General features: G+C 35.8%; 1 protein-coding gene across 1 annotated transcript; it reads left to right on the top strand.

Annotated features, from left to right (window-relative positions):
- Positions 1–16,948: 16,948 nt before the first annotated feature.
- On the top strand, positions 16,949–18,858 carry LOC148196651 (uncharacterized). Its single transcript, XM_088092348.1, has 4 exons — positions 16,949–17,581; positions 17,666–17,889; positions 17,989–18,246; positions 18,345–18,858. Exons 1-4 carry the CDS (start codon positions 16,949–16,951, stop codon positions 18,856–18,858), a joined length of 1,629 nt encoding a protein of 542 aa, XP_087948474.1.
- The last annotated feature ends 7,385 nt before the right edge of the window (positions 18,859–26,243 follow it).

Here is a 26,243-nt window from a genome sequence, read left to right as displayed (position 1 = left end):
ATATGGAAAAGACGACGTTTATTACATTGTGGGGCACATTTTGTTATAAAGTGATGTCTTTTGGACTCAAGAATGCTGGGGCAACATATCAAAGGGCGATGGTGGCACTTTTCCATGATATGATGCACAAGGAGATTGAAGTTTATGTGGACGAGATGATCGCGAAGTCCGAATCAGAAGAAGAACACGTCCTCAACTTGAGAAAGTTATTCGAGAGATTGAGGAAGTATAAGCTTAGGTTGAATCCCGTCAAATGTACATTTGGAGTGAAATCCGGGAAATTGTTGGGCTTTATTGTCAGCCAGAGGGGGATAGAGGTGGATCCAGACAAAGTGAGAGCGATAATGGAAATGCCTGCGCCTAAAACGGAAAAAGAAGTTCGAGGGTTTTTGGGTAGATTGAATTACATTGCTAGATTCATCTCCCAATTAACTGCTACTTGTGAACCACTGTTCAAGTTGTTACGAAAGAATCAGGCTGTGGTGTGGAATGAGGATTGTCAGGCCGCTTTTGAGAGAGTCAAACAATACTTACAGGACCCTCCTGTATTACGTCCACCAGAACCAGGAAGGCCACTCATTTTGTATTTGACTGTATTGGACAAGTCAATGGGTTGTGTGTTGGGTCAGCATGATGAGGATGGCAAAAGAGAGCACGCTATATATTACTTGAGCAAGAAGTTCACAGACTGCGAACAACGATATTCATCGTTAGAGCGGACTTGCTGCGCATTGGCATGGGCCGCTCATCGTTTAAGGCAATACATGTTGAGTCATTCCACATGGTTGATATCCAAGATGGATCCTATCAAGTATATTTTTGAAAAGCCTGCTCTTACTGGAAGGATAGCTCGATGGCAGATACTATTGTCAGAATACGACATCGTATATGTCACTCAGAAATCTGTCAAGGGTAGCGCACTAGCAGAATACCTGGCTCATCAACCCCTTTGTGATTATCAACCAATGCAACCTGAATTTCCCGATGAGGATATCATGGCTTTATTCGAAGAGAACAAAGAAGACCGAAACAAAAAAGCATGGACAGTGTTATTCGACGGAGCCTCGAATGGGATGGGACATGGAATAGGGGCAGTGCTTATCTCCCCAGAGCGTCAGTATATACCAATGACGCCAAGGTTGTGTTTTAGCTGCACAAATAACATCGCTGAATATGAAGCCTGTGCCATGGGTATTCGAGCAGCAATTGAGTCTAAGGCAAAAATTCTGGATGTGTATGGAGATTCAGCTTTGGTCATCCATCAATTGAAAGGAGAATGGGAAACTAGGGATACAAAATTAATTCCCTACCAAGCTTACATCAGGGGATTAATGGAGTATTTCGATTCCATCACATTTAACCATATAGCGCGAGAAGATAATCAATTAGCAGACTCACTGGCTACCTTATCGTCAATGTTTGAGGTTGATCAAGATGCAGAATTACCAAGAATCAAAATGAAAAGCCATGCAGAGCCAGCATATTGCCACTTCATCGAGGAGGAGTTAGACGGTAAACCTTGGTACTTTGATATAAAGCATTATCTTAAAACCCGAGAATATCCTGAGGATGCGTCTGAAAACGATAAAAGAGCACTAAGAAGGTTGGCCGGCAGTTTCATCTTAAGTGTGGATGTTTTATACAAGAGAAACCATGACATGGTTCTCCTCAGATGTGTGGATGCAAAGGAAGCTGAGTTGATATTGAAAGAAGTGCACGAAGGTACATTTGGTACACACATGAATGGACATTCGATGGCTAGGAAGATCTTAAGAGCTGGTTACTTCTGGTTGACCATGGAAAACGATTGTTGCATACACGTGAGTAAGTGTGAGAAATGTCAGATATATGCAGATAATATCAATGTGCCACCCACTGTTCTGAACGTGTTGTCTGCACCATGGCCATTTTCGATGTGGGGAATAGCTGTCACCTGAGCTATAGAACCAAAAGCGTCAAATGGACATCGCTTCATACTAGTCGCAATCGACTATTTCACCAAGTGGGTTGAGGTTGCTTCGTATGCCAACGTGACTAGAAAGGTTGTGGTTAGATTCATAAGGAAGGAGTTGATCTGTAGGTATGGGCTACCTAACAAGATCATCACTGATAACGCTACCAACCTGAACAATCAGATGATGGCGGAGTTATGTGAGGAATTCAAAATTCACCACCATAATTCCTCTCCTTATCGTCCAAAGATGAATGGGGCAGTAGAGGCTGCTAACAAGAACATCAAGAAGATTGTGCAGAAGATGGTAGTCACCTACAAGGATTGGCACGAAATGCTTCCTTTCGCTTTGCACGGATATCGCACATCAGTACGAACATCAACTGGGGCCACGCCGTTCTCGCTAGTGTATGGGATGGAAGCGATACTTCCATTTGAGGTCGAAATTCCCTCCTTACGCGTGTTAATGGAAACTAAGTTAGAGGAAGCTGAGTGGGTTCAAACCCGATTCGACCAACTCAACCTTATCGAAGAAAAAAGGTTAACAGCAGTGTGTCATGGACAGCTGTATCAAAGGAGAATGAAAAAGGCGTTTGACAAAAGGGTGCACCCAAGGGAGTTTCATGAAGGCGAACTGGTGTTGAAGAGGATTTTGCCCATCCAAAAAGATCATAGAGGCAAGTGGACCCCAAACTATGAAGGGCCGTTTGTGGTGAAGAAAGCATTCTCTGGTGGGGCATTAATTCTCACAAGGATGGATGGGGAGGAATTACTGTTACCGGTTAATTCTGATGCGGTCAAAAAGTTCTATGTATGATGATTCCGTGATAGGGGTTGCCGTTAACGAATATTAACATTGCCTTTTAAATTGTTGTAATTTGTGTTATTTCATTCAATAAATACCGCATATTAATTTTTGTTCATACTTTCTGAAATTATTGCATGTCGCGCTGAGCTGTTTAGGTAAATAAAGAGGAATGAAAACGAAAATAATTGAACGAATGTCAATAAAAGCATCACGGGTATTCAGTCGGCTTAGCTCGGTCCTGGTGGGTGTCGTAAAAAAAATAATAAAAAAAAAGAAAGCAAAAGAAAAGACACATGTTGAATTCGTTGTCAATAAGGTTGTCAAGGGCATAGTGTTTTCGAAAAGCAAAAGCAAAATAAATTTTGAAAATACCAAAGTGGGGTCTTCTCCTGATGCAAGGTTTCGGGGGTAACCATCGTTCTTTTCCGGCTAGAGCATCTGCATTCATACTACTTGAACCCTCAACCTTTTCGTTTCCCATTAAAACAAAGGATTGTCATGAATACAATACTGGGGCAGTGTTCATCATGGTACACATTCCCAACGATCTGTTGATTGGGAGATAAAAATAAATAAATAAAAAAAAAGAAGAAAGAAGAGAAAGAAAAAATAATGAAGTCGATGTGTCAACCACTACCGAGTTTTATTCCTGGGCTAAAGTCGCGAGAAAGTAAGGTAAGCAAAGATTCAGAGTGACGTGTGGCCATTTTTTTTCTTTATCCAAACGTTAAAAGAAGTTTATCCAATTGCACCCCTTTTGAGCCATAAATTATAATTGTTTTCATCACCCTCGACAAGAATCATTAGCACATCGATGTCAACCTAAAGGGTACATCAAGGGCATCCGAAATCAAGGAGGGGATTTCTGAAAAAAAAGAGAAGAAGGAAAAAGAAATAAAAAATATATAAAGTATCAAAGAAGTACACAACAGAGACAACGAAGCAAGCGACCCAAAAGGGGAAGAAAAGAAGGAAAAAAACAGCAATGAAAATAAAAGGATGCCCGAAGTTTCAAATCTTTAGGGATAGTTGACTCGACACCTTGCAAATGATTCTTGTTGAAACAATTTAACCGCCAAACACTTATTTGAGCCTTCATTATCCATTTCTTTCAAAACCCTTTGACCTTTAGCCACGGTACAAGCCAATAAAAGTCCACGCTGACTGAAGACTGTTTGTCCTAATCTTTCTCACGAATTTAACCCTGAAACGAAATGATGTGGTGAATGACACAATCACTCAAAAGAAAAGAAAAAAAAGAAGGAAAGAAAATAAAAACATCGAAAAAAAAGAGAAAGGACAAAAAATGTGAAGTCTCCCCGTCAATCAAGAATCGCCAAATTGGGGCAATCCTTCCTACCCGAACCTTTCCCCCTCTCCAAATCAAGTTTACTATACACAACAAAGTTGGGGCAGCCCTTGCGGGCCATGCATGTGTAGATACTAACAACACCTCCCAAAGTAAGAAAAATTCAAATGCTAACGTTACCCACAGGTAATCATTCAACCATCTACCTTTCATACTCATCTCCCGCACCTTTTCAGGTTCAAGCTAGTGCTAGAGGGAATTTGAACCCCTGGTTACGTTCTCTTCCTTTCATCAAAGAACTCACTGCTTCTTGACATTATTTTGATTGGATGCATTTCGAACGTACATCGCGTTTGACGTCAACATTGACAACGGATTCCAAGCATAGAATTTTCAAAAAAAAAATGGTGTAAGAAAGAGAAAGCGAGAGCAAAAGAAGGGAACGAAACCAATGGCTCATATGCATTCATGCACCATCATAACATAACATCATTTCATAGAAAGCAAAGAAAATTGTTCAAAAATCCGTAAGGGGAAAATGAAGTGGTGAAAAAGGTTAGCAGACCTTTATATCTAAATCTCTCTAATGTTTTGCTCAGTATTTACCAATGTTTCTTCAAAAAAAATCTGAATCCAAGAGTTTCTTCTACGATAGCACACCTCAAGGCACTCGTCGAGCCTATTGATCCTCATTCCATTCATCCACAGGGTTTGTACACCCTCCACGAGGTTAGTACACCTCACATCATTCATCCATAGGGTTTGTACACCCTCCACGAGGTTAGTACACCTCATATCATTCATCCATAGGGTTTGTACACCCTCCACGAGGTTAGTACACCTCATATCATTCATCCATAGGGTTTGTACACCCTCCACAAGGTTAGTACACCTCATATCATTCATCCATAGGGTTTGTACACCCTCCACGAGGTTAGTACACCTCACATCATTCATCCATAGGGTTTGTACACCCTCCACGAGGTTAGTACACCTCACATCATTCATCCACAGGGTTTGTACACCCTCCACGAGGTTAGTACACCTCACACCATTCATCCACAGGGTTTGTACACCCTCCACGAGGTTAGTACACCTCATATCATTCATCCATAGGGTTAGTACACCTCACATCATTCGTTCAGGGTTTGTACACCCTCCACGAGGTTTGTACACCTCGTTCCCCTCAAGCACGATTTTGGTTCAGCGTTTCAAGCCCAGTCTTGTCTGGCGCCTCTAGTCTTTCTGTAATTTTGAGCCCTTTGCTCGGCAATGGTCGTTTAGGTTGCAATCTCACATTCTTCATCGATTTGTTTAACTTATGTTTCGTATTCATTTTATTTCATTTTGCTTCCTTAGAAATCCAGACGAAATTAGTATTTCTATCTTTACTTATCTTTTACTAAATAATATGAAGACATCACATTGTCATATTATCTAGTAAAATCTAAGCAAAGAGGGGCAGCTGTCAATACCCAATTTCGTCCGGATTATTTTTATAGTTTTATTGCATTTTGGTTGTCATATATTTAACCTTTTTATTATTCATTTACCTATTTCCTTTTTTAGTTCTATTTATTTTATCTTATTGTTTTTTATTACCCTTTTTCTTTATTGCTTATTTTGTTTTTATTCCATCTCTTTTTATTTATTTTACTTTTTTTCCTTTTATTTATTTATTTATTTTTTATTTTTTATTTTTATTTTTATTTTCTTTTAATTCTTCGTTTTAATTTTAATTCTTATTTTTTTATTTATTTTTATTTCTTACTTTTTTGATTTATTTTCATTTTAATTAAATTTTTATCTTTTTATTTTGTTTATAATTAAAAAATTATTATTAGTTAAAAGGTTTTAAAATTAAATTAAATTAAAATAAAAAAAATGAATCAAAAAGTGAGAAAAGGACAAATTGGCAAAAAGGAGGGGACACAGTGGAGGAAAACGGTTTTCTGCTGCGAGGAGACAAACTGGTTTTTTGGGCAGGCAAGGACAAGGGAAGTTTGGGGAAGAGCAGAGGCGCGATTTGGTTTGGCAGGAGGCACAGCAGAGGGATTGGCAATTCGCAAAAAGCAATGGAGAAGAGAAAATAAAAGGGGATACACAAAAAAAAGAGAAGGACCAAAAGGAAAGACTAGAGAGCCTTCAGGAAAATCATCATCGATTCCTAGGGAGAGCTTCCACGATTCACCAAGAAAAAAAGGAAAACACTCAGCAAAAAAGGGAGAGGACACCTTAGTGGAAAGGAGGAAGAAGAGACATTATTCATAAGGAGGAGAGGTACAAGGAACTAGGGAGGGGGATCCGTTATTTTTCCAAGAGACATCACTCCGAGAACTGGGGAAGGAGCACCTTATTGAAAACAAAAGCCAACCAGGAGGAGGAAGACAAGGTTGGACGCACGAGGCTAGCAAAGAGTAAACCAAGCTTCAAGAGGTAAGTAATGCCTTCCACTCTATGTTTTACTGAGTTTGGTTAATTGACCTTGAACATGTCTTTGTCACGTTGTTGCTAAGTTTGCATGTGATTGTTGTTGAATATATTCCTAGTGCTGTGGATGTTTGTATATGTTGATTATTGCCAAACATCATCAATTTTCACTTCCAATGCTTGATTTCTAACACTCGCGATCACCCAATCTACATCCTTACCTCACGGCCAAATATCCATCTTGTCTTCCCTACGAGCGTTCGTTTTCCCCACGAGCGTTCGTCTCCAACAGATCTCCAACTTACCTCACGGCCAAATATTCATCTCGTCTTCCCCATGAGCGTTCGTTTTCCCCACGAGCGTTCGTCTCCAACAGATCTCCAACTTACCTCAGGGCCAAACATCCATCTCGTCTTCCCCACGAGCGTTCGTCTCCAACACCATCATTTCCAACAACTCACGCCCTGCGCCTAACATCTTCATCTTCTTCAATCATCTCCAACACCCGTGACTTCCTTTCCACCGTCTCCATCCACATACCACCTCCAGCATCATCTCTTCATCCTTACCCCTTATACACAGCCAACATCACAATCATCAACCAGCCTCCAGTTCAACTTCACCCATCAACCAAACTTCCCTATCACTCCCAACTCCTTACCTCCAGCAACGATCATTATCCATCCGCCAACCACCAGGAATTCCAGAGAACCAAACCAGATATTGGGACTAAGCCATCAAGCTTCCTTTCATTTCTAATCACCACCAAAGGAGTTGAATCGTTGAACAGGAAACACACGCACACGACAGAAACCTACCATTCCCAACAACCCAAACACAAAAAAAAAATTGATAAAGGAGAATGGGAGAGCCCATCGGCGGCGGCTTCCAAGGCTGACGGTGTCGCGGTTGGAAACGGATCCGGTGGTATTTGGGGTTTGCCGCCGACGCCAAGATCGCAAGAGGTGGTGGCATGGGTGACTTGGTCGCGGCGGTGAGCGGCGGCCAGTTTGGCAAACGCGACGCAGAGGCAGATTGACGGTGGCTGGTCTGGCAGAGGCGGTAGTATGCGCGGAGATGACGACTGTCGGTTGGGAGAAGGGAGATCATGTCTCTGAGTTGAGTAAATGAGAAGTGGGGGAAGATGTTGAAAACCCCTAAAGGGGATTCTGAGTTTGGGTAGGCAAGTACGTGGGCCAGAACCCATATAAAATAAAAAAAGGGGATTCTAACCTCCCTTTGTCACGCCCATATCCTGTGCACACCCAATTCTGTTTGGGCTTAAGGCCATTTCGTTTCTGCCAACAATAAAAAAGAGAGACAAGAAGAAAACAAGAATTGGGCCTGACAAGTAAATACTGAATGACACCCTCAAATTTCATCCTTACACCCCTGGCAGATCCAAAGTTGGGGAAGAGGGTTTCGGCCCAAACTAAGGGAACCCCAGTTTTTACTCTGCACGCACTTCTGGTTTTTATCTCTGTACCCATGCCTCTTAGGTTTTCCCTCTTGCTTTATTTTTTATGTTTTTGTTTCTTTTTATTAGTTGGTTTTTATTGCATGTAACCCCTTGTATGATAACCCCACCTCTTTGCTTTATTTATATCTATTAGACTTGTTTTTCGTTTTACATAAAATTACAAAATAAAAAAAAAAGATAAAACTTTAAAATTTATAAATATTTTATAATAAAAATTGCAAAAGAACAAAAATATATTTTAAAGGTTTAGGCACATGTGTGATCGCACGCATCGTCCTTGTTCTAAAAACCTTTTCTCTTTCTTAAGTAAAATTATAAAAAATATATTTTAAAGGTTTAGGCACATGTGTGATCGCACGCATCGTCCTTGTGCTAAAAATTCTTTTCTCTTTCTTAAGTAAAATTATAAAAAATATATTTTAAAGGTTTAGGCACATGTGTGATCGCACGCATCGTCCTTGTGCTAAAAATCCTTTTCTCTTTTTTAATTAAAATTACAAAAAATATATTTTAAAGGTTTAGGCACATGTGTGATCGCTCGCATCGTCCTTGTGCTAAAAACCTTTTCTCTTTCCTAAATAAAAATTACACAAAAATATGAAATTTTCAAAAAAAAACTAAAAAATCCAAAATCATTTCCAAACAAAATTCTCAAACGATTTCCCAAACAAAATTCTCAAGCAGTTTCCAAAAGAACTACGTAACCCTGATTTCTCATTTGGAATGAGAATACGTAGGAGCAAGGTCAATCCTTGTCGGGCCCAAAAAACTAAAAATTATATTTTGTTTATTTAGAATTTTATTTTAGGGGATAGTTAAACATTTTGAAAACCACATCATATTCGTGCATTTAGTTAAAGGTACTGCCTTAGGGCAAGCGTTGTAGGGTGCTAACACCTTCCCTACGCGTCACCGACTCCCGAACCCAGAATCTGGTTTTTCCTAGGCCATGCCTTATCCTTTTTATGGTTTTTCCGTAGTTTCCCAGAATAAACTATGGTGGCGATTCCAAAATCTCTTTTCAAAACCCGTTTCTTTTTTTGGATCGTCGTCCCGTCACGATTCCGGTTGCGACACCTTCATACATAACACACACTGACTCTGATTGTCCTGGTTTAGAAGGATTGTCGAGCTATGGCGGGTCATGCACTCGTGGTGGCTTCTACTGCTTTGCAAAGCCATTTGCAATGGGTTTCACCCTACCACACTCACGAGGTTAATCCGTTATCACTCACCTTGGGCTATACTGGAAGCACCCAAGACTAGGACCTCCTGCTACTCCTCACGACATGGATCAATCCTCTCTACTTGAGATTGAAAGACCATTGGAGTTTCAGGATAACCCCCAAGACTAAGCTCCTGCATTCATTCTAAACTTACTTGAATCTCAACTAGAGATTCCACTTTGAATCACAATAAGGGCACCATCATGTCTCCTTTCCTTGAGGATAATGGAATTACGTCCAAACCATACTGGAACTTTGCACTTTTGATTATAACCTACCACAATCACCACAGATATTATATGATACAACCTCAACTTAAATCATACAACAGTCATTGATTCATATCAAACAACAAAAGAGTACAAAAGACTTGAACTAGAACGTACCCCTCGCATAGCGCACACATTCGCCTAATGAGGCTATAAGCTTCTCGCACAACGACCTAACTCGCCTTGCGAAAAACCTTACACAGCGACTAACTACTCTGGATCTCTCGCATAGCGACTAAACTGGCTATGCGAATAAAGTATGAAAAGCATCAGACCCCAACCCCTCGCATAGCGACCCAATCTCGCTACGCAAGAACCTTATCCAAAGACTTGACACCCCAAACACTCGTAGAGCGAGACCCACTCGCTAATCGAATAAACTGAAATATAGTTCCAGACCCCAACCAATCGCATAGCGATCCAATTCGCTTTGCGGATTGACAAACAGAGAGCAACCCTCTCAATTCACTGCACAACGCACCCATTCGCTATGCGGGTACATTGACAGAGAGCACCTCGCCAAGATAACTCGCTATGCGAATCCATTCGCACAGCGAGTCTGCATAATCTGCAGAATTTACACAACCCAACCACTCTTTACCAATTCTACTCAACTTGGCCAACTTCTAACACTTCTAATTCGATGTATATACTAAATTAAACTTGCCTAAAGGATTCTAAACATTCCTAACATCAATCGAAAGTGTTTATGCACCAATCTCTACTCTAAAACCTCTAATTCCTCAACTTATAGACCCAAAACCAATTCTACCACTTAGAACTTGTTTTTGACCTTTGCGATAACTCAAACCAGTCACATATGACCTATCTACACTATCCCTGCAGTCACCAACAGCCCTTGCCCACTAATTCTTAAATTTACTACCTCACTTCCTCTAAAATACCCTAAACCAGTCCAATTTACTTCACACTCTACTTCTTCATCCCCACAACAGATCTCCTACAGCAATAACCTCCAATTCATACAATTCATACCACATAATCATCCAAACCAGTTCATTAACAACAGATCACAGTTTCATAATTTCATCTTTCTAACACATCCAATTTACATTGCTCTAGAACTAACAATTTAGTCTCAAACAGTCAAATACTAACAAATTCAACACATAAACAGTTCATACAACAATTCAATACAGTGGCTAGCTCCCCTTACCTCAGAGACAGACAATCAGCTCACAGAAACGCTTCAACCGTACCTTGCACAGCAAGGAAACTCAACAGAAACCTACAACTCACCAATTGGTGATAGAGAACCACACTTAGAACCTAAATTGAGCTAGAAATGGAAGGAATAACTACTAATCACATGCAACCAGAATCGTTGCATGTTCACAGCACAAAGAAGAGCGGACAGAAAAAGGGAGACAACTTACCAGCTGAAAAACGAGAAATTGATCGGTCCAAACTCAAGCCCTCAACGCCAGGATCGCCTAGGCACTTTCTGATCGTTGAATAGATAACTCAGCAAGAAGAAATTTTAGAGAGAACTCTGAGAACTTTGAGAAATAAAGCTCTAGAGAGATGAAATGTTCTTAGAATAATGAGAAGTGTTTATAAGAATTCTATTTATATTATAAGATTATTTTGAGTAAATAATCTATCTCATTATTCTAATACACCAATCTGCTCTATAACACTCTATTTTTCAGGTCTTTACAATTATACTTGATAAAGAAATCATTTTTATTCTTGGATCAACATTTTAAGCCATTCATTAAAAATATAAATTTATTGTGAAAGTTTGAAAAATCAAATGTGTCAAATATACTTTACAATCCTAGTTAACTTAAAAAAAATATAAGGAACAATTTGTATTTTTAATGTCAATACTTATTCCAAAGTTCTAAAGCTCCTTAAAATGACATTGATGTGTATTTACATTCTTTGATTGATGTATTAAAAGAATTGTGGGAAAATGGTGTAGAGACATTTATCTAAATCTATGACGATGAAGTACTAAAAGAAAATGAGTGTTGGTCCCTCCACCACCACCTCTTATTCTCTCCACTTCCCCAATTTATCTTATTTCTAAAACTACCCTTCTGTTTTAAATTTTTTACTTTTTACCTTTTGGGATTTTTTAATATATTTCAAAACTCTAATTTACCTCTCACTTTCACTCCCGCGACAGCTACACCCCACCACCCCACCACCACACCACATCTTTCACTCTTCTTCTCTTCCCATATTCGTTCTAGGTTTTCTTCTTCCTTCTCTTTCTTTTTCTTTCAACATTCTCTTCCCCACTTTCCTTTCCCTTTGCTTCCTTCAATTGTTGGTGTGGAGAAGCGTATAGGAGGAGCGTAGATCTAGCGGTGGATCTGGTTTTTCATCTTCATCTCAAGTTAGTTTAAATCTGTATATCTATTTATTATGTGTTGTTGTTGTGCTTGTTGTCTCTCAGAGCCGCAAAGGCCAAAACGGACGTGGGATATCCGTTTGCCCTTCAACGGATGTGGGATATTCGTTTCACCTTAAACGGATGTTGACATCCGCTGAAGGATGACATTCGTTTAAAGTTTAAATCTTTATTTTAGGGTTTATTTGATTACACACCTGAACGAAGCACCACTGCAACCTTCGAGCACCACCACACCACCAAGACCGACTCCTGGCACTAGATCAATTCCTTCCACCACCACCAACCTTTGCAACCTCCCACGCACACCACGTAATGAAATTCTACCGCAGTCTCACACAACACAATGAATGAGAGGAAGAAGTTCAACGTTAAAGAGAAAGAAGAGATTGTGTGTTTGCCACTGCATGTAGGGTACCAGATATATGTCACTGAAATGGGTTAGGAGTAGGTAAAAATTCAAAAATATTAACCTTAAAAATAAAATTTTACTGAAGGGCAAAACAGTAATGGGGAGGTGGAGGGAGTAAGGGGTGATGGTGTAGGGAGCAACACCCAAAGAAAATTTGCACGTTCTTGTTGTAACGAGGATACTCGGTCCTTAAGTTTACCAAATGAAAAAAAAAAAGAGGTGTTAAATGAGGAGTGGTTGATTTTTGCTACTTAGACATTCTTGAAGAAATAATGTCAAAGCTTTCAATGGTACTAAAGAAAATCATTCAACTACTAGACAATTACTTGGAGATGATATAGTTCAACAATATCAACAATTTAATTAGGTAGGTTAGTGTTAAAAAAAAGAAGAGGCTAAACTCAAACCAAGAGGAGGTTAATTGGTTTTAAATAAAAATAATTTTTAAGGTTTCAAAAATAGATAATAAAATTTTTGTCAATCGTGTTGTAAGTAGTAAAATACAATGTTAACTAAAGGCAAGAAAACACAAGAGACACATGATTTTATTTAAAAAAAACTAAAATGAAAGTTACCAATAATTATTATCTAATGAAAATATAAAAAAAATAATTATTAATTTGTAACGGATATTCGTCACCCTATTAAAAAAATAATTAAATATTTGTACCCGTTCACATATATATAAAAATTTTATTTCAATTATGTGCAAGTAGAGATATATAAGGTAATAGATTCTGCAAATTAGAGCAATGGAAATTGGATTGAAAATTTGCTTAAGTATAGGATTAATCGATTACATAAGTTATATAGTCGGTTAAATCAATTTACTTTGCTCAAATCCATTTCATTTGATAGCTTGAACTGCTTTAACTACCAAAGGAATTTATTGCTTGCTTATGAGAATTATATAATCGATTGTATGCGCTGCATAATATGTTAAAATCAAAACAAGAAAAATTGAGAGAATCTATTAAACTGAAGGAAAAGCTTAACAGATTACGTAAATACCTTAATCAGTTATATTGTGTAAGGATTCAGAAAATCCTATAAATAACTGTCTTGTGTGCTGTTTGAAAGAGAATTAATGCTATCACTTTCAAATACTAACGATTTCATTAAGCTTTAATTACAAGAGCGTCCAAGAAGTATTCTTGAAGAATCAAAGCATCAAAGGTTGATTACCCATAAAAGATTCATTCAAGAAACTGAGTTAGAATAATTCTAATTCGATCTACACTGCTCGAGTGGGCTTAGAAGATCATATACGTCTTATACAATCTGAGTATTGTGTACTTGTGTGGGTGTGCCAAGGGAGAGAACTGTGATTGTTCTCTGTGAGAGTTGTGATTGTTCTGAGGGTGTTGAGAGAGTTGTGATTGTTCTTTTTGTTGTAAGAGTGTGAGGGTGTTCACCTCTTGTTTTGCTATAGCGATTTTGAGTGTGGAGAGAAGTACATTAAGAAATAATATCTCTTTATTCTTGTAAACTCTATCATTATAGTGGAATCCCTTCAACTAAGGTTGTTGAAGGAAGACTGGATGTAGGTTTGGCTGAACCCGTATAAATTACAAGTGTTAATCTTTCTCTACTCTTTCTCTTTTATTGATTGATTCATCACTTTTTTTTTATTTCATGAAAACTAAAGATTTTGCAAAGCTATTGAAAATATCAATTTTTAAAGCAAAATCTAATTCACCCCTATTGGTTTGAGATATAAGGTATCTCTTTTCTAACACATTTTATCTCACTGCTTCTAGTTTTCTTTAGTTTATCATGATGGTTGGATTTTACTTTTTTTTTAAAACAATATTGGAACTACTAGAAGAAACACCTCCCTCTTTCTTATTCCTCCCCTTCCAACTTGAAGAATTAAAACTAGAATAAATTGCATATATATATATATATATATATATATATATATATATATATATATATATATATATATATATAAACAATAATAATAAAATACATTGCATATAAAATAAAAATTAAAAATTAAAAATAGTTTTTCTTGAGATAGAGAAAGGATCTCCACTACTAATACTAGTGTTCTGATGATAGCCATGATCTCATCAAATATCTCGATTTGTTTTTAATGTAATTAGTTAATAATGGTTTATTGTAGGTAAAAGTTAAACTTATCAAAAAGGAAGCTAAACATTAGCCCTATATAAGTTTGAATCTTGTCATAGTTATAAATCCTTCTAGATATTTCGTTGCTAATTCTTCTGTTTTAAGAAATACTGAATATTATTTTAGTTTATTTTTAATAGAGTTTTTAGAACATTAATAAGTTAAAGCGTTGTTCATTATTAAGTAACACTTCTTTTATTTGTTATTTTATTTTAAGTTTTTAATTGATATTTAGTCCGTCCCAATTAATGCAGACTTCATAATGAAGTCATGGTGACAATCAGGAAACTTATGCAGGTGCTTAAACTGTTTCCTTTAACCTTCCAAATTACAATAGTTCTTCATTGATTTCTTTAACTTGTTTCATCATAAACTTTTACTCTAACAATCACCCAACAAATTCTTTTGTCTGTACACTTCAAACATTTACGTTTGTTGTTTTATGAATTTTGGCAAAATTGTCTAACTAGTTAGCTATGTTTCGTGTTTCTATTTATAGTATTTATTTAAATAAATGCAGTCTATTAAACGCTGTATATTCACAATTTAATAGTAATAAAACTATGTCTAGTTGCCATTTCACTTCTAATATATAAAACAAAAGGTTTAATGTCTCCGTAGGTCCCTATTTTCGTCATGAATTTCAAATAGGTCCTCGTCATTTTCGGCGTATCAATTGAGTCCTTGTTTTTGTAAAATTGAATCAATTACAGGCCTGCCGTTAATTTGGACAAACGCCCGTTACGGTATTGGTTAGGTGGCATGGTTGAGTGCAGACGTGGCATTTAAAACGGTTATTGTATAAAATAATTGGTATGCACGTGTGTTTATTCAGTTTTGGGTTAGGGTAAAGTAGGAAATTTGAAAAAATTATAAGGGCAACTGAGATTGGGCAACTGAGATTGGGGAAAGAATTAAACCTTTTTATTATTAGGGTTCGCGTGAGAGGCCAAAAATCGCGATCGTAAGTTCGAGACTGAAGCGGCAGAGTGCATGCAGTGGGCGGTGTCTGTGGGTCCTTTTGTTGTTGGAAGCAAGAAGCTGAAGCACGTGGTCAGTGGAGGTAAGTGTTTCTGCTTTATTGTATTCGTTTTGATTCAATCGAAACTACAATCACTTGTGGTGGTCCCCCATTGCTGTATGGTTTGGTCTCTGGTTTTGATTGCATTTTGGTGGTCCCCCATGTATGTTTAAAGTTATTTGACTTTGTCTGAGTGCGTATGTTTAAAGTTATTTGATCTCTGTGCCTGTTTTAATATATATTTTTTTTGTCGTGATATGTTTTCATAATAGGTCTGTAGATATATTTATTGTGTGTTGTGCGTAATGGAGGACGCTATTGTGTGTGTGTTCCACCATGGAGGAAAGTTCATTAATGATAGTACCCTAAAGTATGAAGGGGAGACAACAACTTTGTCCTTTGACCCTGACACGTGGAGTTTTTTTGTGATTGTCAGTGTAGTGAAAAGTTTAGGATATGAGAATTTTAAAGATTTATGGTACTGTTTAGGAGGGGGTTTAGTGTTGGAAAATAGGTTGGAACAATTGATTGACGACAGAGGTGCCATGCATATGGCTAACTTAGCTAGGCTTAATGGTGAAGTTCACTTATACATTCTCCATGTAGTTTCTGATCCCGAAGTCATTCATATGCTTGAAGACATTACTAATGAGGAAGGAGAAGTTGAAGGTAATGGTACAGTACAAAAAGAGGTTGAAGAAGATGGTGATTCTGTTAAAGTAAATGGTGAAGGTGATGGTGACTTAGAAGAGGTCAATGTTTGTGAAGAAGATGGTGACGGTGTTGAAGTAAATGATGTAGTTGATGGTGAGTTACAAGAGGTGAACGAGGGTGAAGAAGATGGTGGTGCTGTTGAAGTAGATGGTGAGTTACAAGAGGTGAACGAGGGTGAAGAAGATGGTGGTGCTGTTGAAGTAGAGGTTGAAAGTCATGGTCACGTACAAGAGTTGCATGAGGTTGAAGAAGAGCAAGAGTTGAATGTGTGTGAAGGAGTCGTGGAGGATGAAGTTTATGTTTGTAGTTGGAGTACATCTACTGAAGAAGGTGATGTACATGGAATTAATGAGTGCTTAGAGGGCCTAGTAGATGTGAGTGTTGAATGTGATATAGATGGTGATGTAGATTGTAATGTCGAAGCAGAAGTAGAAGTAGAAAGTCTTTATGATAGTGATGATGACCGTGATAATGTCAGTGTTGAATGTCATGATCATGACGATAGAGGATTGTCAGATTTTGAGTGGAAATCTGAGGAATTTCTTAGTGCAACAGATAGTGATGAAGAGGTTAATGACAGTGAAGGTTATGGGAGGTTTGGTATTTTTTGTATGCCAAAAAGTATGGTAGACTTTACATGGGAAGTTGGGACTTTTTTTGCACAAAAGCAAGATATTTTAGATGCTGTAAAAGGGTATGCCTTGGAAAATGGGAGGAATATAAAGTTTGTAAAAAATGACAAGAGAAGATTGAGGATGAAGTGCTTTGGTGCAAAAGGAGAATGCCCATGGACCATATACTTTGGTTATATGGAGGCTGTAAAATCATGGCAGCTGAGAACTAAAAAAGACATTCATACATGCAGCAGGGAGTTCAACCTGAAGTTAGTTGACGCCAAGTGGTTGAGCAAAAAGTTGGTGAAAACAGTTCAGGAAAATCCTAAGATGAAGGGTGTTGATATTCGTGAAAAAGTTCAAAGGAAGTGGAACATAGGTATATCAAGGTCTATGGCTTATAGAGCCAAAGCTATTGCTTCTAATGAAATTGATGGGTCCTTTAATGAACAATATAAGAGGATATATGATTATGCGCATGAGTTGTTGGAAAGAAATCCAGGATCTACAGTTAAGGTCCATGTTGAGAATAATGAGGGTGTGTTAATTTTCAAGAGATTTTACTGTTGTCTGAAGGCATGCAAAGACAGTTTTGTCTGCTGTAGGCCAATAATTGGATTGGATGGAGCCTTTTTGAAAGGGAAGTATGGTGGTGAGCTGTTGACGGCTGTTGGGAGGGATGGAAATGATCAAATGTTGCCCATTGCATATGCGGTGGTAGAAGTCGAAAACAAAGATTCATGGATGTGGTTTTTGGAACTTTTAATTGATGATCTTGGTGGTGGAGAAGTGTGTTCTTCAATTACTTTTGTCTCGGACCAACAAAAGGTAATAATCATATTTAAATTGCTTCTTTCGTATATTGGTTCATTAATTTGATATGGTGATAAATCATTTACGTTAACACCACAGGGTCTACTACCAGCCATACAACAGTTACTCCCAGGTGTTGACCAGAGATTTTGTGTCAGACACTTATATTCAAACTTTAGGAAAAAGTTTCCTGGTAAAAATCTGAAACAGCTGATGTGGAGGGCAGCTACTGCCACTCATCCACAAAACTGGGAAAGGGAGATGAGAAACATTAAAGATATAAATGAAGACGCATTCAAGCATTTGATTGCCATCCCTCCAAGGTTGACAATTTGTATTAATTATTTTTGCCCTTTGTATATTATTTTATGTTTGTCCATATTAGTTGCAGTTTTAACATGTGTATATATCATCTGTTGTAGATATTGGTCAAGGTCCAGATTCAGTCCAACACCAAAATGTGACACATTGGTCAACAATATCAGTGAGGCTTTCAACAGTGTCTTGGTTCACACCAGGACTAAACCAATCATAACAATGCTGGAAGAAATTAGGGTATACATAATGCAAAGATGGGCAAAAAACAGGGATAAGATACAATCATTTTCAGGACCAATTTGTCCAAAGATCCAGGCCAGATTTACAAAGGAATCCCAAGCAACCAAGAATTGGATACCTAGGTAACTTTCTTCATAACTTCATAAATGTTTATTCATTCCTTGGTAAACTTTATGTCATACACTTAAATGTGTTGTTTAAATTTTTTATTTCTTTATAGCTGGTCAGCACACAAACTGTTTGAAGTAAGACACGTCTCCCAAAGTGGAGAAAAATTTGTTGTAAACATAGACGAGTTCTCATGCTCGTGCAGGAGATGGAGCATCACAGGAATTCCATGTTGTCACTCCCTTGCCGCAATGAAGTTTCTTAATATTGATGGCCAGCAGTTCATTCCGGCTTGCTTTCTAAAGTCCACATATGAAGAAACCTATGCATCAATCGTATATCCCATCAACGGCAACAACATGTGGGACCTAACACCACATCCGGATGTCATGCCTCCTAGGAAAAAGGTTATGCCTGGAAGACCTAAAAGGAAAAGAAGACTGGAGCAGTGGGAGATCAGAAAGGATGATTCACGAGTGAGCAAGGGTGGTTTGCGGAAGAGATGCGGGATATGTAGGGAGGTTGGGCACAACAGGAGCCGTTGCCCGAAAGCAACCCAAGAACCAATCATGCCATCATCGCAATTATCTGAAGTGTGTATGAATGATGAGCAAGCTGAACTATAGATGTCTGTATAAATGACAACGATGCCAAGTTTAAGGAACTTTGGTTATGTAATAGTCTAAGGAACAAGGTTGATTGTTTTACTGCTTTGTAATTTTGCTGAACTATAGATGTGTGTATGGTTTTGGATGTATTACAATGATGCCAACTATGTATGGTTTTGGATGTATTACACTGTTTTGGATGTATTACAATGAGCAGGAACTACTTTGTCAATGACCAGGAACTGTTTTGGATGTATTACAACGACCAGGAACTATTTTGTCAATGACCAGGAACTGTTTTGGATGTATTAAAATGTTTTGTTTATATTACAATTTCCTTCTTGGACGGACGTCTTATATACAACGATAGGGGACGACCAGACCGAACGCTCTGCAGCACGGAGGTTGTTGGAAGAGCGATGCACGAGGGTGGAAGACCAGACCGAACGGTCTTCAACACGGACGTAGTTGGACGAGCGCTACACACGGGAGGACGACCACACCGAACGCTCTTCAGCACGGACGTAGTTGGACGAGCGCTAGACAAGGGAGGACGACCACACCGAACGCTCTTCAGCACGGACGTAGTTGGACGAGCGCTAGACAAGGGAGGACGACCACACCGAACGGTCTTGAGCACGGACATAGGTGGACGAGCGGTACACGAGGGAGGACGACTAAACCGAACGCTCGTCCAGCGAAGACGCGCAGTTGACGCTCGTCCAGCGAGGACCCGCATTGGACGCTCGTGAAGATAGGACCCGCAGTGGACGCTCGTCAAGATAGGACCCGCATTGGACGCTCGTCAATACTATCTCAGCAATGTAACAATCAAATTGTGGTCTGATCAGGATAACAATGCTGTAATTTAGCATTTCATCAATCAAACTGCTTATTCTATAAATATGATTTACCATTATAACAATTGTTTAATTTAGCAGTAATTTTGTACACAGTATATGGACTGAATTTATAACAACTCTTCCATTTCATTCATTTCATTCATTTCATTACAACAGACAAAACCTACAACAAAGTTACAAGGAATCATCCTTTCGTCATCAACATTGAAACTAAAACTATCTGTATTACACATAAAACAGACACCAACAACATCACCACCTTCATCAACTTTTCAACAATGAAAACTGATTTTTGTAAATTCAGTATCATTTTCCTAGTACTATCCATGTCTTCACTCTTCACTACTGTTTCTTTCTTTCCTTCACTGTTGAACAAACTTCCCCTTTCGTCACCACCAATATCATTGCACCATTCGAAGAAGTTGCAACCACTTTCTTCACCACCATTCTGTAAAGACAGCATTCAACTTCATTAGGGAGTACCACCTTCTTCTCACAAACAGTACCAGAACTTGATTAGGTTGAGTTGAATCTAACATACCTTATACTTGGAGCATCCCCAAAATTGCTTGCCCCGATTCTTCGTAGTTTTGGCAGTTCTCACCACACAACTTTGACCACAGTAGCAGATCGGTGAAGGCCAACCATTTTCCTTCCGCCTGGCACTGCAAGTCGATGAATACCAAGAGTGCTCCTTCGACATTCTCTTCGAACAACTAGTACTACACCCAGCTGCGTCGCAAAACTACAACTTCGACCTCGTACTTCGAATCGAACAAAGAACGCGCACCCTCCCACTTCGAATCGAACAAAGAACGCGCACCCTCCAACTTCGAATCGAACAAAGAACGCGCACCCTCCCACTTCGAATCCAACAAAGAACGCGCACCCTCCCACTTCCAATCGAACAAAGATACACCTGATTTTTGGATCCAACTTAGGATCCCATTTTTGGCCTCTCACGCGAACCCTAATATTAAAAACCCTCAATTTCTTCCCCCAATCTCATGTGCATTCGTCAATTAAAACCTGTTGGCCTTGAATTTTTTCAAATTTCCTAGTATGCCCTTACCCAAAACTGAATAAACACACGTGCATACCAATTATTTAATACAAAAACCGTTTTAAATGCCACGTCGGATTAGTTACTGCACTCAACCATGCCACCTAACCAATACCGTAACGGGCGTTTGTCCAAGTTAACGGCAGGCCTGTAATTGATTCAATTTTACAAAAACAAGGACTCAATTGATACGCCGAAAATGACGAGAACCTATTTGAAATTCATGACGAAAATAGGGACCTACGGAGACATTAAACCAAAACAAAATGTAATGAAACGCATCACTCTTTTCACATTTTACATCGATGTGTACCACAAAAACTGTAGAGTTGTTTTTGTTTTTGTAGGAGAAAGGATTGATGTGTATTGCCGTACAGTGTGATTGAAGCAACACTACTTTCACGCGTGAAAACAAACCATGAGAGAAACATGTACAGTTAATTTTTCTCAGTTTTTCTCCTTCAATGTCTCCATTCATAGAACTCATCATTCGATCCTCTCTCTCTCTCCTCCTTTATTTTCCTCTTTCTGTCTGCAAAATGTTCTGAAATTGGTAAGACGAGATTCAAATTAAATAAAGATAAGTTTTATTGCCTCATTCTTAGAAATAAAGGAGGATGAAAATAAGCCTATTGAATAAAGTTCAAAATAAGTTTATTAGAAGACAAAAAAGGAAATTACTGATGAAAGACTTTAAGAGATTCATTTTCCTATCGCTTCTTTGTTATTTCATCTTTCTTTTCTAAATGACTCACCAAATTCATTTTAACTCATTTTTTAAAGGAAGTTTTGTTGAGAAACTATTACTAAGATATAACTTCTTTGATAGTTCTTATATTTATTACTAATTGTTGATTGTACCATAATTATTATCAAGATTACAAATTAAAAAAAAAAGAATTCAATCGCAATTAAAATGATCAAATTGTGATTTGGCTCATTTCCTCAAACAAGTATTAAAAACAAAATAAAAACAGTTAACTGAATAACTAAATAATGTTTTAAAAAAAGATAAGTTGGTTGAATAACGAAATAATGTTAAAAAAAAAGATAAGTTAATTGAATAACCAAATAATGTTAAAAAAAGATAACTGACTTATGTTTAGCAACTAGATCAACCTTTATAATAGCAAGATATTTAGTTGATTTCCACCTAATATTAACACAAAGACTAAAGTAAAAAAATTACAAACCCATAATAGACATTTATGTGTGTTTTTGTGTGTCTAGTCTTAAATTTAAATATTTTAAGTTAGGTTTCTTTTACAATTCTTTCTTAGTGTATTTTCGTAGATAAAAAATAATAATTTATGTGTGTTTTTAGTCATTTCATTTGTTTTAATTTTTATATTTATTTTTAATTTAATTAAATCCATATATTTATGAAAAAAAAAATTAAACATGATTTTGTTATGTATTAAAATTTTGATATGTTGCTTATTAAAATATGAGTTATCTTCGCTTTTCAAATATAACCACAATTTTTAACACATGAATGCATTTTGAAAGACTGATTTCAATTTTAGAAAGAGAGAGTTTGAATGAAATTTATCTTTTTAGCAAATAATTTTGACGGTTGTCGAAAGTTGAACACTTAGATTTTTTTAAAAGTTTTTAGAATAAGAAAACACTTATATTTATACTGGTTTACTCCAAAATTACGTATCATTTTTACTTATAAACTCTTAAGGAATTCGACTTATTTTTCAAAAATTACAACTGAATTAATCACTTTTGATTTTATAAAACTAATTGGTTAGACGAGTTTCACCCTTCATGATTATATAATAGTCCACTGGAATCACAAATTTTGACACATAATGCATCCAAATTTTAACACATGATCCTTTCAAACAATATTAATATCAATTTAATGAAAAAAAAATATTAAAATTTTCTTACAAAAATAAGAATTCAATTGAGTTTTTGTTTAAATAATATCTTACTTTAATCCAAATCATATATAAGAATAAAAGAAAATTAAAAAACTAAATATAAGAATAAAAATAATAATAATAATAATAATAATAATAATAATACTTTGGGAGTTAATTTTTAAAAATATTTGAAATTTAAGTTAGGTGTCTCTAGAGATGGCAACGAGTCGGGTCCGGTACCAATAATGTGTACGCGCAACCTGACCTACAAATGAAAACTCCATCCACAACCTGCTCGCTACTTGAACGGATACTCGATTTAAAAAAATCAGTGAATATTTTAAAACACGTAGGTATCCACGATACGCGCAATTATTAAAAAAACCTACATTTTATACACTTTTAAAATAAAATTTAAATAAAATTGTAAGATAATATATAAATTTAATATAAATAAAATAAAATATAAATTAAAATTTAATTTTAATTAAATTTAATCTAATAAAACATAAGTTAATTTTATTTTAAATTAAACTAAATATAAATTAAATTTTTATTTTTATTTTTTTAGATATCTGGATTGAGTAGTATAATATTCCTGATCTATTTATAAGAAGGTATTAAAATATTTTTCACGTAATATTATTCATGGCACAAATTTATTTTCATACCTAAATGTCCGTACCTTAATAGCTCTTATATGAAAAAAATGTTCGTAGAGAAAAAGTGTCCATGTATGTGACTGTCTGAATGTATCTCTGTCCGTATATATTTTTGTATTTACTTCACATGAATATTATTTCTATTGTCCAAGAGGGTGTCATTATTTTGTTTGTTCCATATTACGTCATTTTGTGTATGGGTCATCATCATTTCTTGTCTTTCCCATTTCCTTTTCGAAGCTAAATGCTTATATAAACATTTATCATCAAAAAGGAAAAAACGAAAAATCCTTAGTTGGAGTGTGAATGTCTATTTTTAGACTTGTTAATATAATAAAATTTATATTTAAATCTAACTCAAATAGAAAGGCTAGTTCATGAAATAAGAATATTTATCGTTTATGGATGATGAATTTCAATTAACAATACAAAATATTAAATAAACATTAAAGCACATTATGTCACAGAAAAAAAATTAAAAATACTGGAACATAATCGAATTTAACAATTTTTATAAATAATTAGTTTAATAACATTTTTCAATCAAATAACTTACTTTTAGATGTTTTCATTTCCGATCGATAGAGGGAAGTATTTCTTAATATGATATGAACTTTAGGTTTTACCTTCGTTTATGTATTCAAATATTTATTAAATAATTATTTACTTCCTACATATTCTTTTAATATATAAATTATTTTGACAGATTTATCCACAAAGTTTAACCAAGAAACTTTACTTTAAAAGAAAATTTGAATATTGATTATAAAAGAGCTAAAGTTTAAATCTTATACTTTTGTAGTCTTGTCACTTCAATCAAGATTTTGTTCTATTCAATTATTTTTTTAATTTCTTGGAAACAAAAGAAACAGCATAATATCGGAGGAAGAGCACTTAAGAATATAGTGACATATACCTAATTTGATTTAGTTAGCACTGTTATTCCACGTGACACACCTTGTGTTACCCTTACGATGAATATAAAAACAATCAATGTTGGAGTAACTTTCATGGTGTTCCTGGGTCCATTTTTTTCCATTTATTCTTCTGTGATATCTTTCCCTTTTTGTAGAATACAATCTCACTATGCAATGTATATGTTATATATATATATATATATATATATATATATATATATATATATATATATATATATATATATATATATATATATATATATATATATATGAATGAATGATTAGTATTATTATCATTACTATTTTTTGTCATGGCTTTTGCGAATTCAACATTTTCTCTGCTCGTCAGGTGATGGAGGCATGGTGGGATATGATGAGATCAGTGAATCATTGCTTGTTTGGACCATCGAGACTTCAGTAAATCCAACATTGTCTCCGTATCTGTCTCTGTCTTGCAATAACTACTGCACTTGATTTTCTTAACTCACTCTTTAACTTTCTTTTGCTTTTTCTTCACTGTTAAATTTGCGTTTGCAGACGGAGGAAGCACCTTTTAGCACACGTGCATGAAAAGAATAAATTAAGTTTTACAGTGTTTTTTATATTATAATTCTTAAATTTTGTTATTAATAGTTAATCTTTTTCTTGAGCGGATTTTAATCCATTATGACATATGTATATCTTTACCAATTATGGAGATGAAATTGTTTTAGAACAGAGGATGTAATAATAAAATAAATAAAACTATAAAGATCCTGCAATTTAAATGACAATATATCTTATGACTAATTAATGAGAGATCATGTTGTATATAATACAGGATTGATGGTTGAAAAATTCTATGAAGTTGACAAAATAAAATAAGACTAGGATAAAATATTTTTTATTATATAACATTTTTCTTCATTGTTTAGTCCTTCACAATAAGTTATTATCTTTTATCTTCGTGTAATATATTACTTTAACATAATTGCTATATGGTATATAATTAATTTGTAAGCCGAAAAAATGATAACTCTTTGACTTATATTAAGTAACACTCAACATGTTACAAAGAAAATTCTTATTATCAAATTTACTTACCTTTCTATTAGGTTGATGTTCAATTATCTGTCTAAAGTATCCAATTTAATTAAAACTATTTTTTTTTTTTAACTTAAGTGAAGATGGTTTTTTAAGTAAAGAGAAAGTGTGTAAATCGTAATTTTTAGAAAAAAGAAAATTTATTGACATATTTATCGAACCGTCTTATTAATATTATGATTTTTTTTTTACTATTTGATCCGACTGAAAATTTAACTTTGCAGCATAAAATTCTTTATTTTGATCATTAAAATTGTTAATTGAAAGTTTGTAGTTAAAGAAACCACTTATCTAGTCAAACATATCCTCTACATTGCGTCTCATTTTGTTGACCACTAATATTACTTAAGAAAATTATTTGGTAACGGTTTAGATTCTTTCATTTCAAATACTGTGAATTCTCTTATCAAATAATTAAAACTACTTCTTCACACGATCATTGCCACCAATATTTTGTTTCTAAGAGTCTAAATATCATTAGATGTGTGCTTGTCCAAGACTTGTTCAAATATTGTTCTGTTAATGGCTTCAAAAGATAATGTTTGAATTTATGATCTTTGTTATGGTGTTCTTCAACCACAAGGTATACAAGTTTCATAAATCTTTGTATGACTTAATGCAAACACTAAAAGCAAGGACCAATCATATAGAGTCCTGCCTCATGAAGGAAAGATTTTAAAAAATACCCAAATCAGCGAAACTTATTCATTAAAAGAAACATTGGAGGTAACTACTAATTGTTAGCACTTATGTTAATGATTTGGTTTATATTTCGTGATTACAAGAGCATGATGATTGAGTTTAAAATGTCAAAACTCTTAACATAAATTGAACTGAGGAAGATGAAATTCTTCCTTGACATAAGTTTTGCAAAAATCGAAAGGATTTTTCACATGGAAAATATGTCAGTGATATATTGAAGAAGGTTTGAATGTTCG

Source organism: Vigna umbellata, chromosome 6 (assembly GCF_029865625.1).
Source record: "Vigna umbellata cultivar VRB3 chromosome 6, Vumbellata_1.0, whole genome shotgun sequence".
NCBI lineage: Eukaryota > Viridiplantae > Streptophyta > Magnoliopsida > Fabales > Fabaceae > Vigna > Vigna umbellata.
Note: the sequence above shows the minus strand (reverse complement) of the source record. Positions and strands in the feature narration are given on the sequence as shown.

Coding starts and splice junctions, on each gene's coding strand:
- LOC148196651 (XM_088092348.1), top strand. CDS start 16,949: ATGGAGGCTGTAAAATCATGGCAGCTGAGAACTAAAAAAGACATTCAT. Junction 17,890..17,988: donor TTGATTGCCATCCCTCCAAG/GTTGACAATTTG, acceptor CATCTGTTGTAG/ATATTGGTCAAGGTCCAGAT. Junction 18,247..18,344: donor ACCAAGAATTGGATACCTAG/GTAACTTTCTTC, acceptor ATTTCTTTATAG/CTGGTCAGCACACAAACTGT.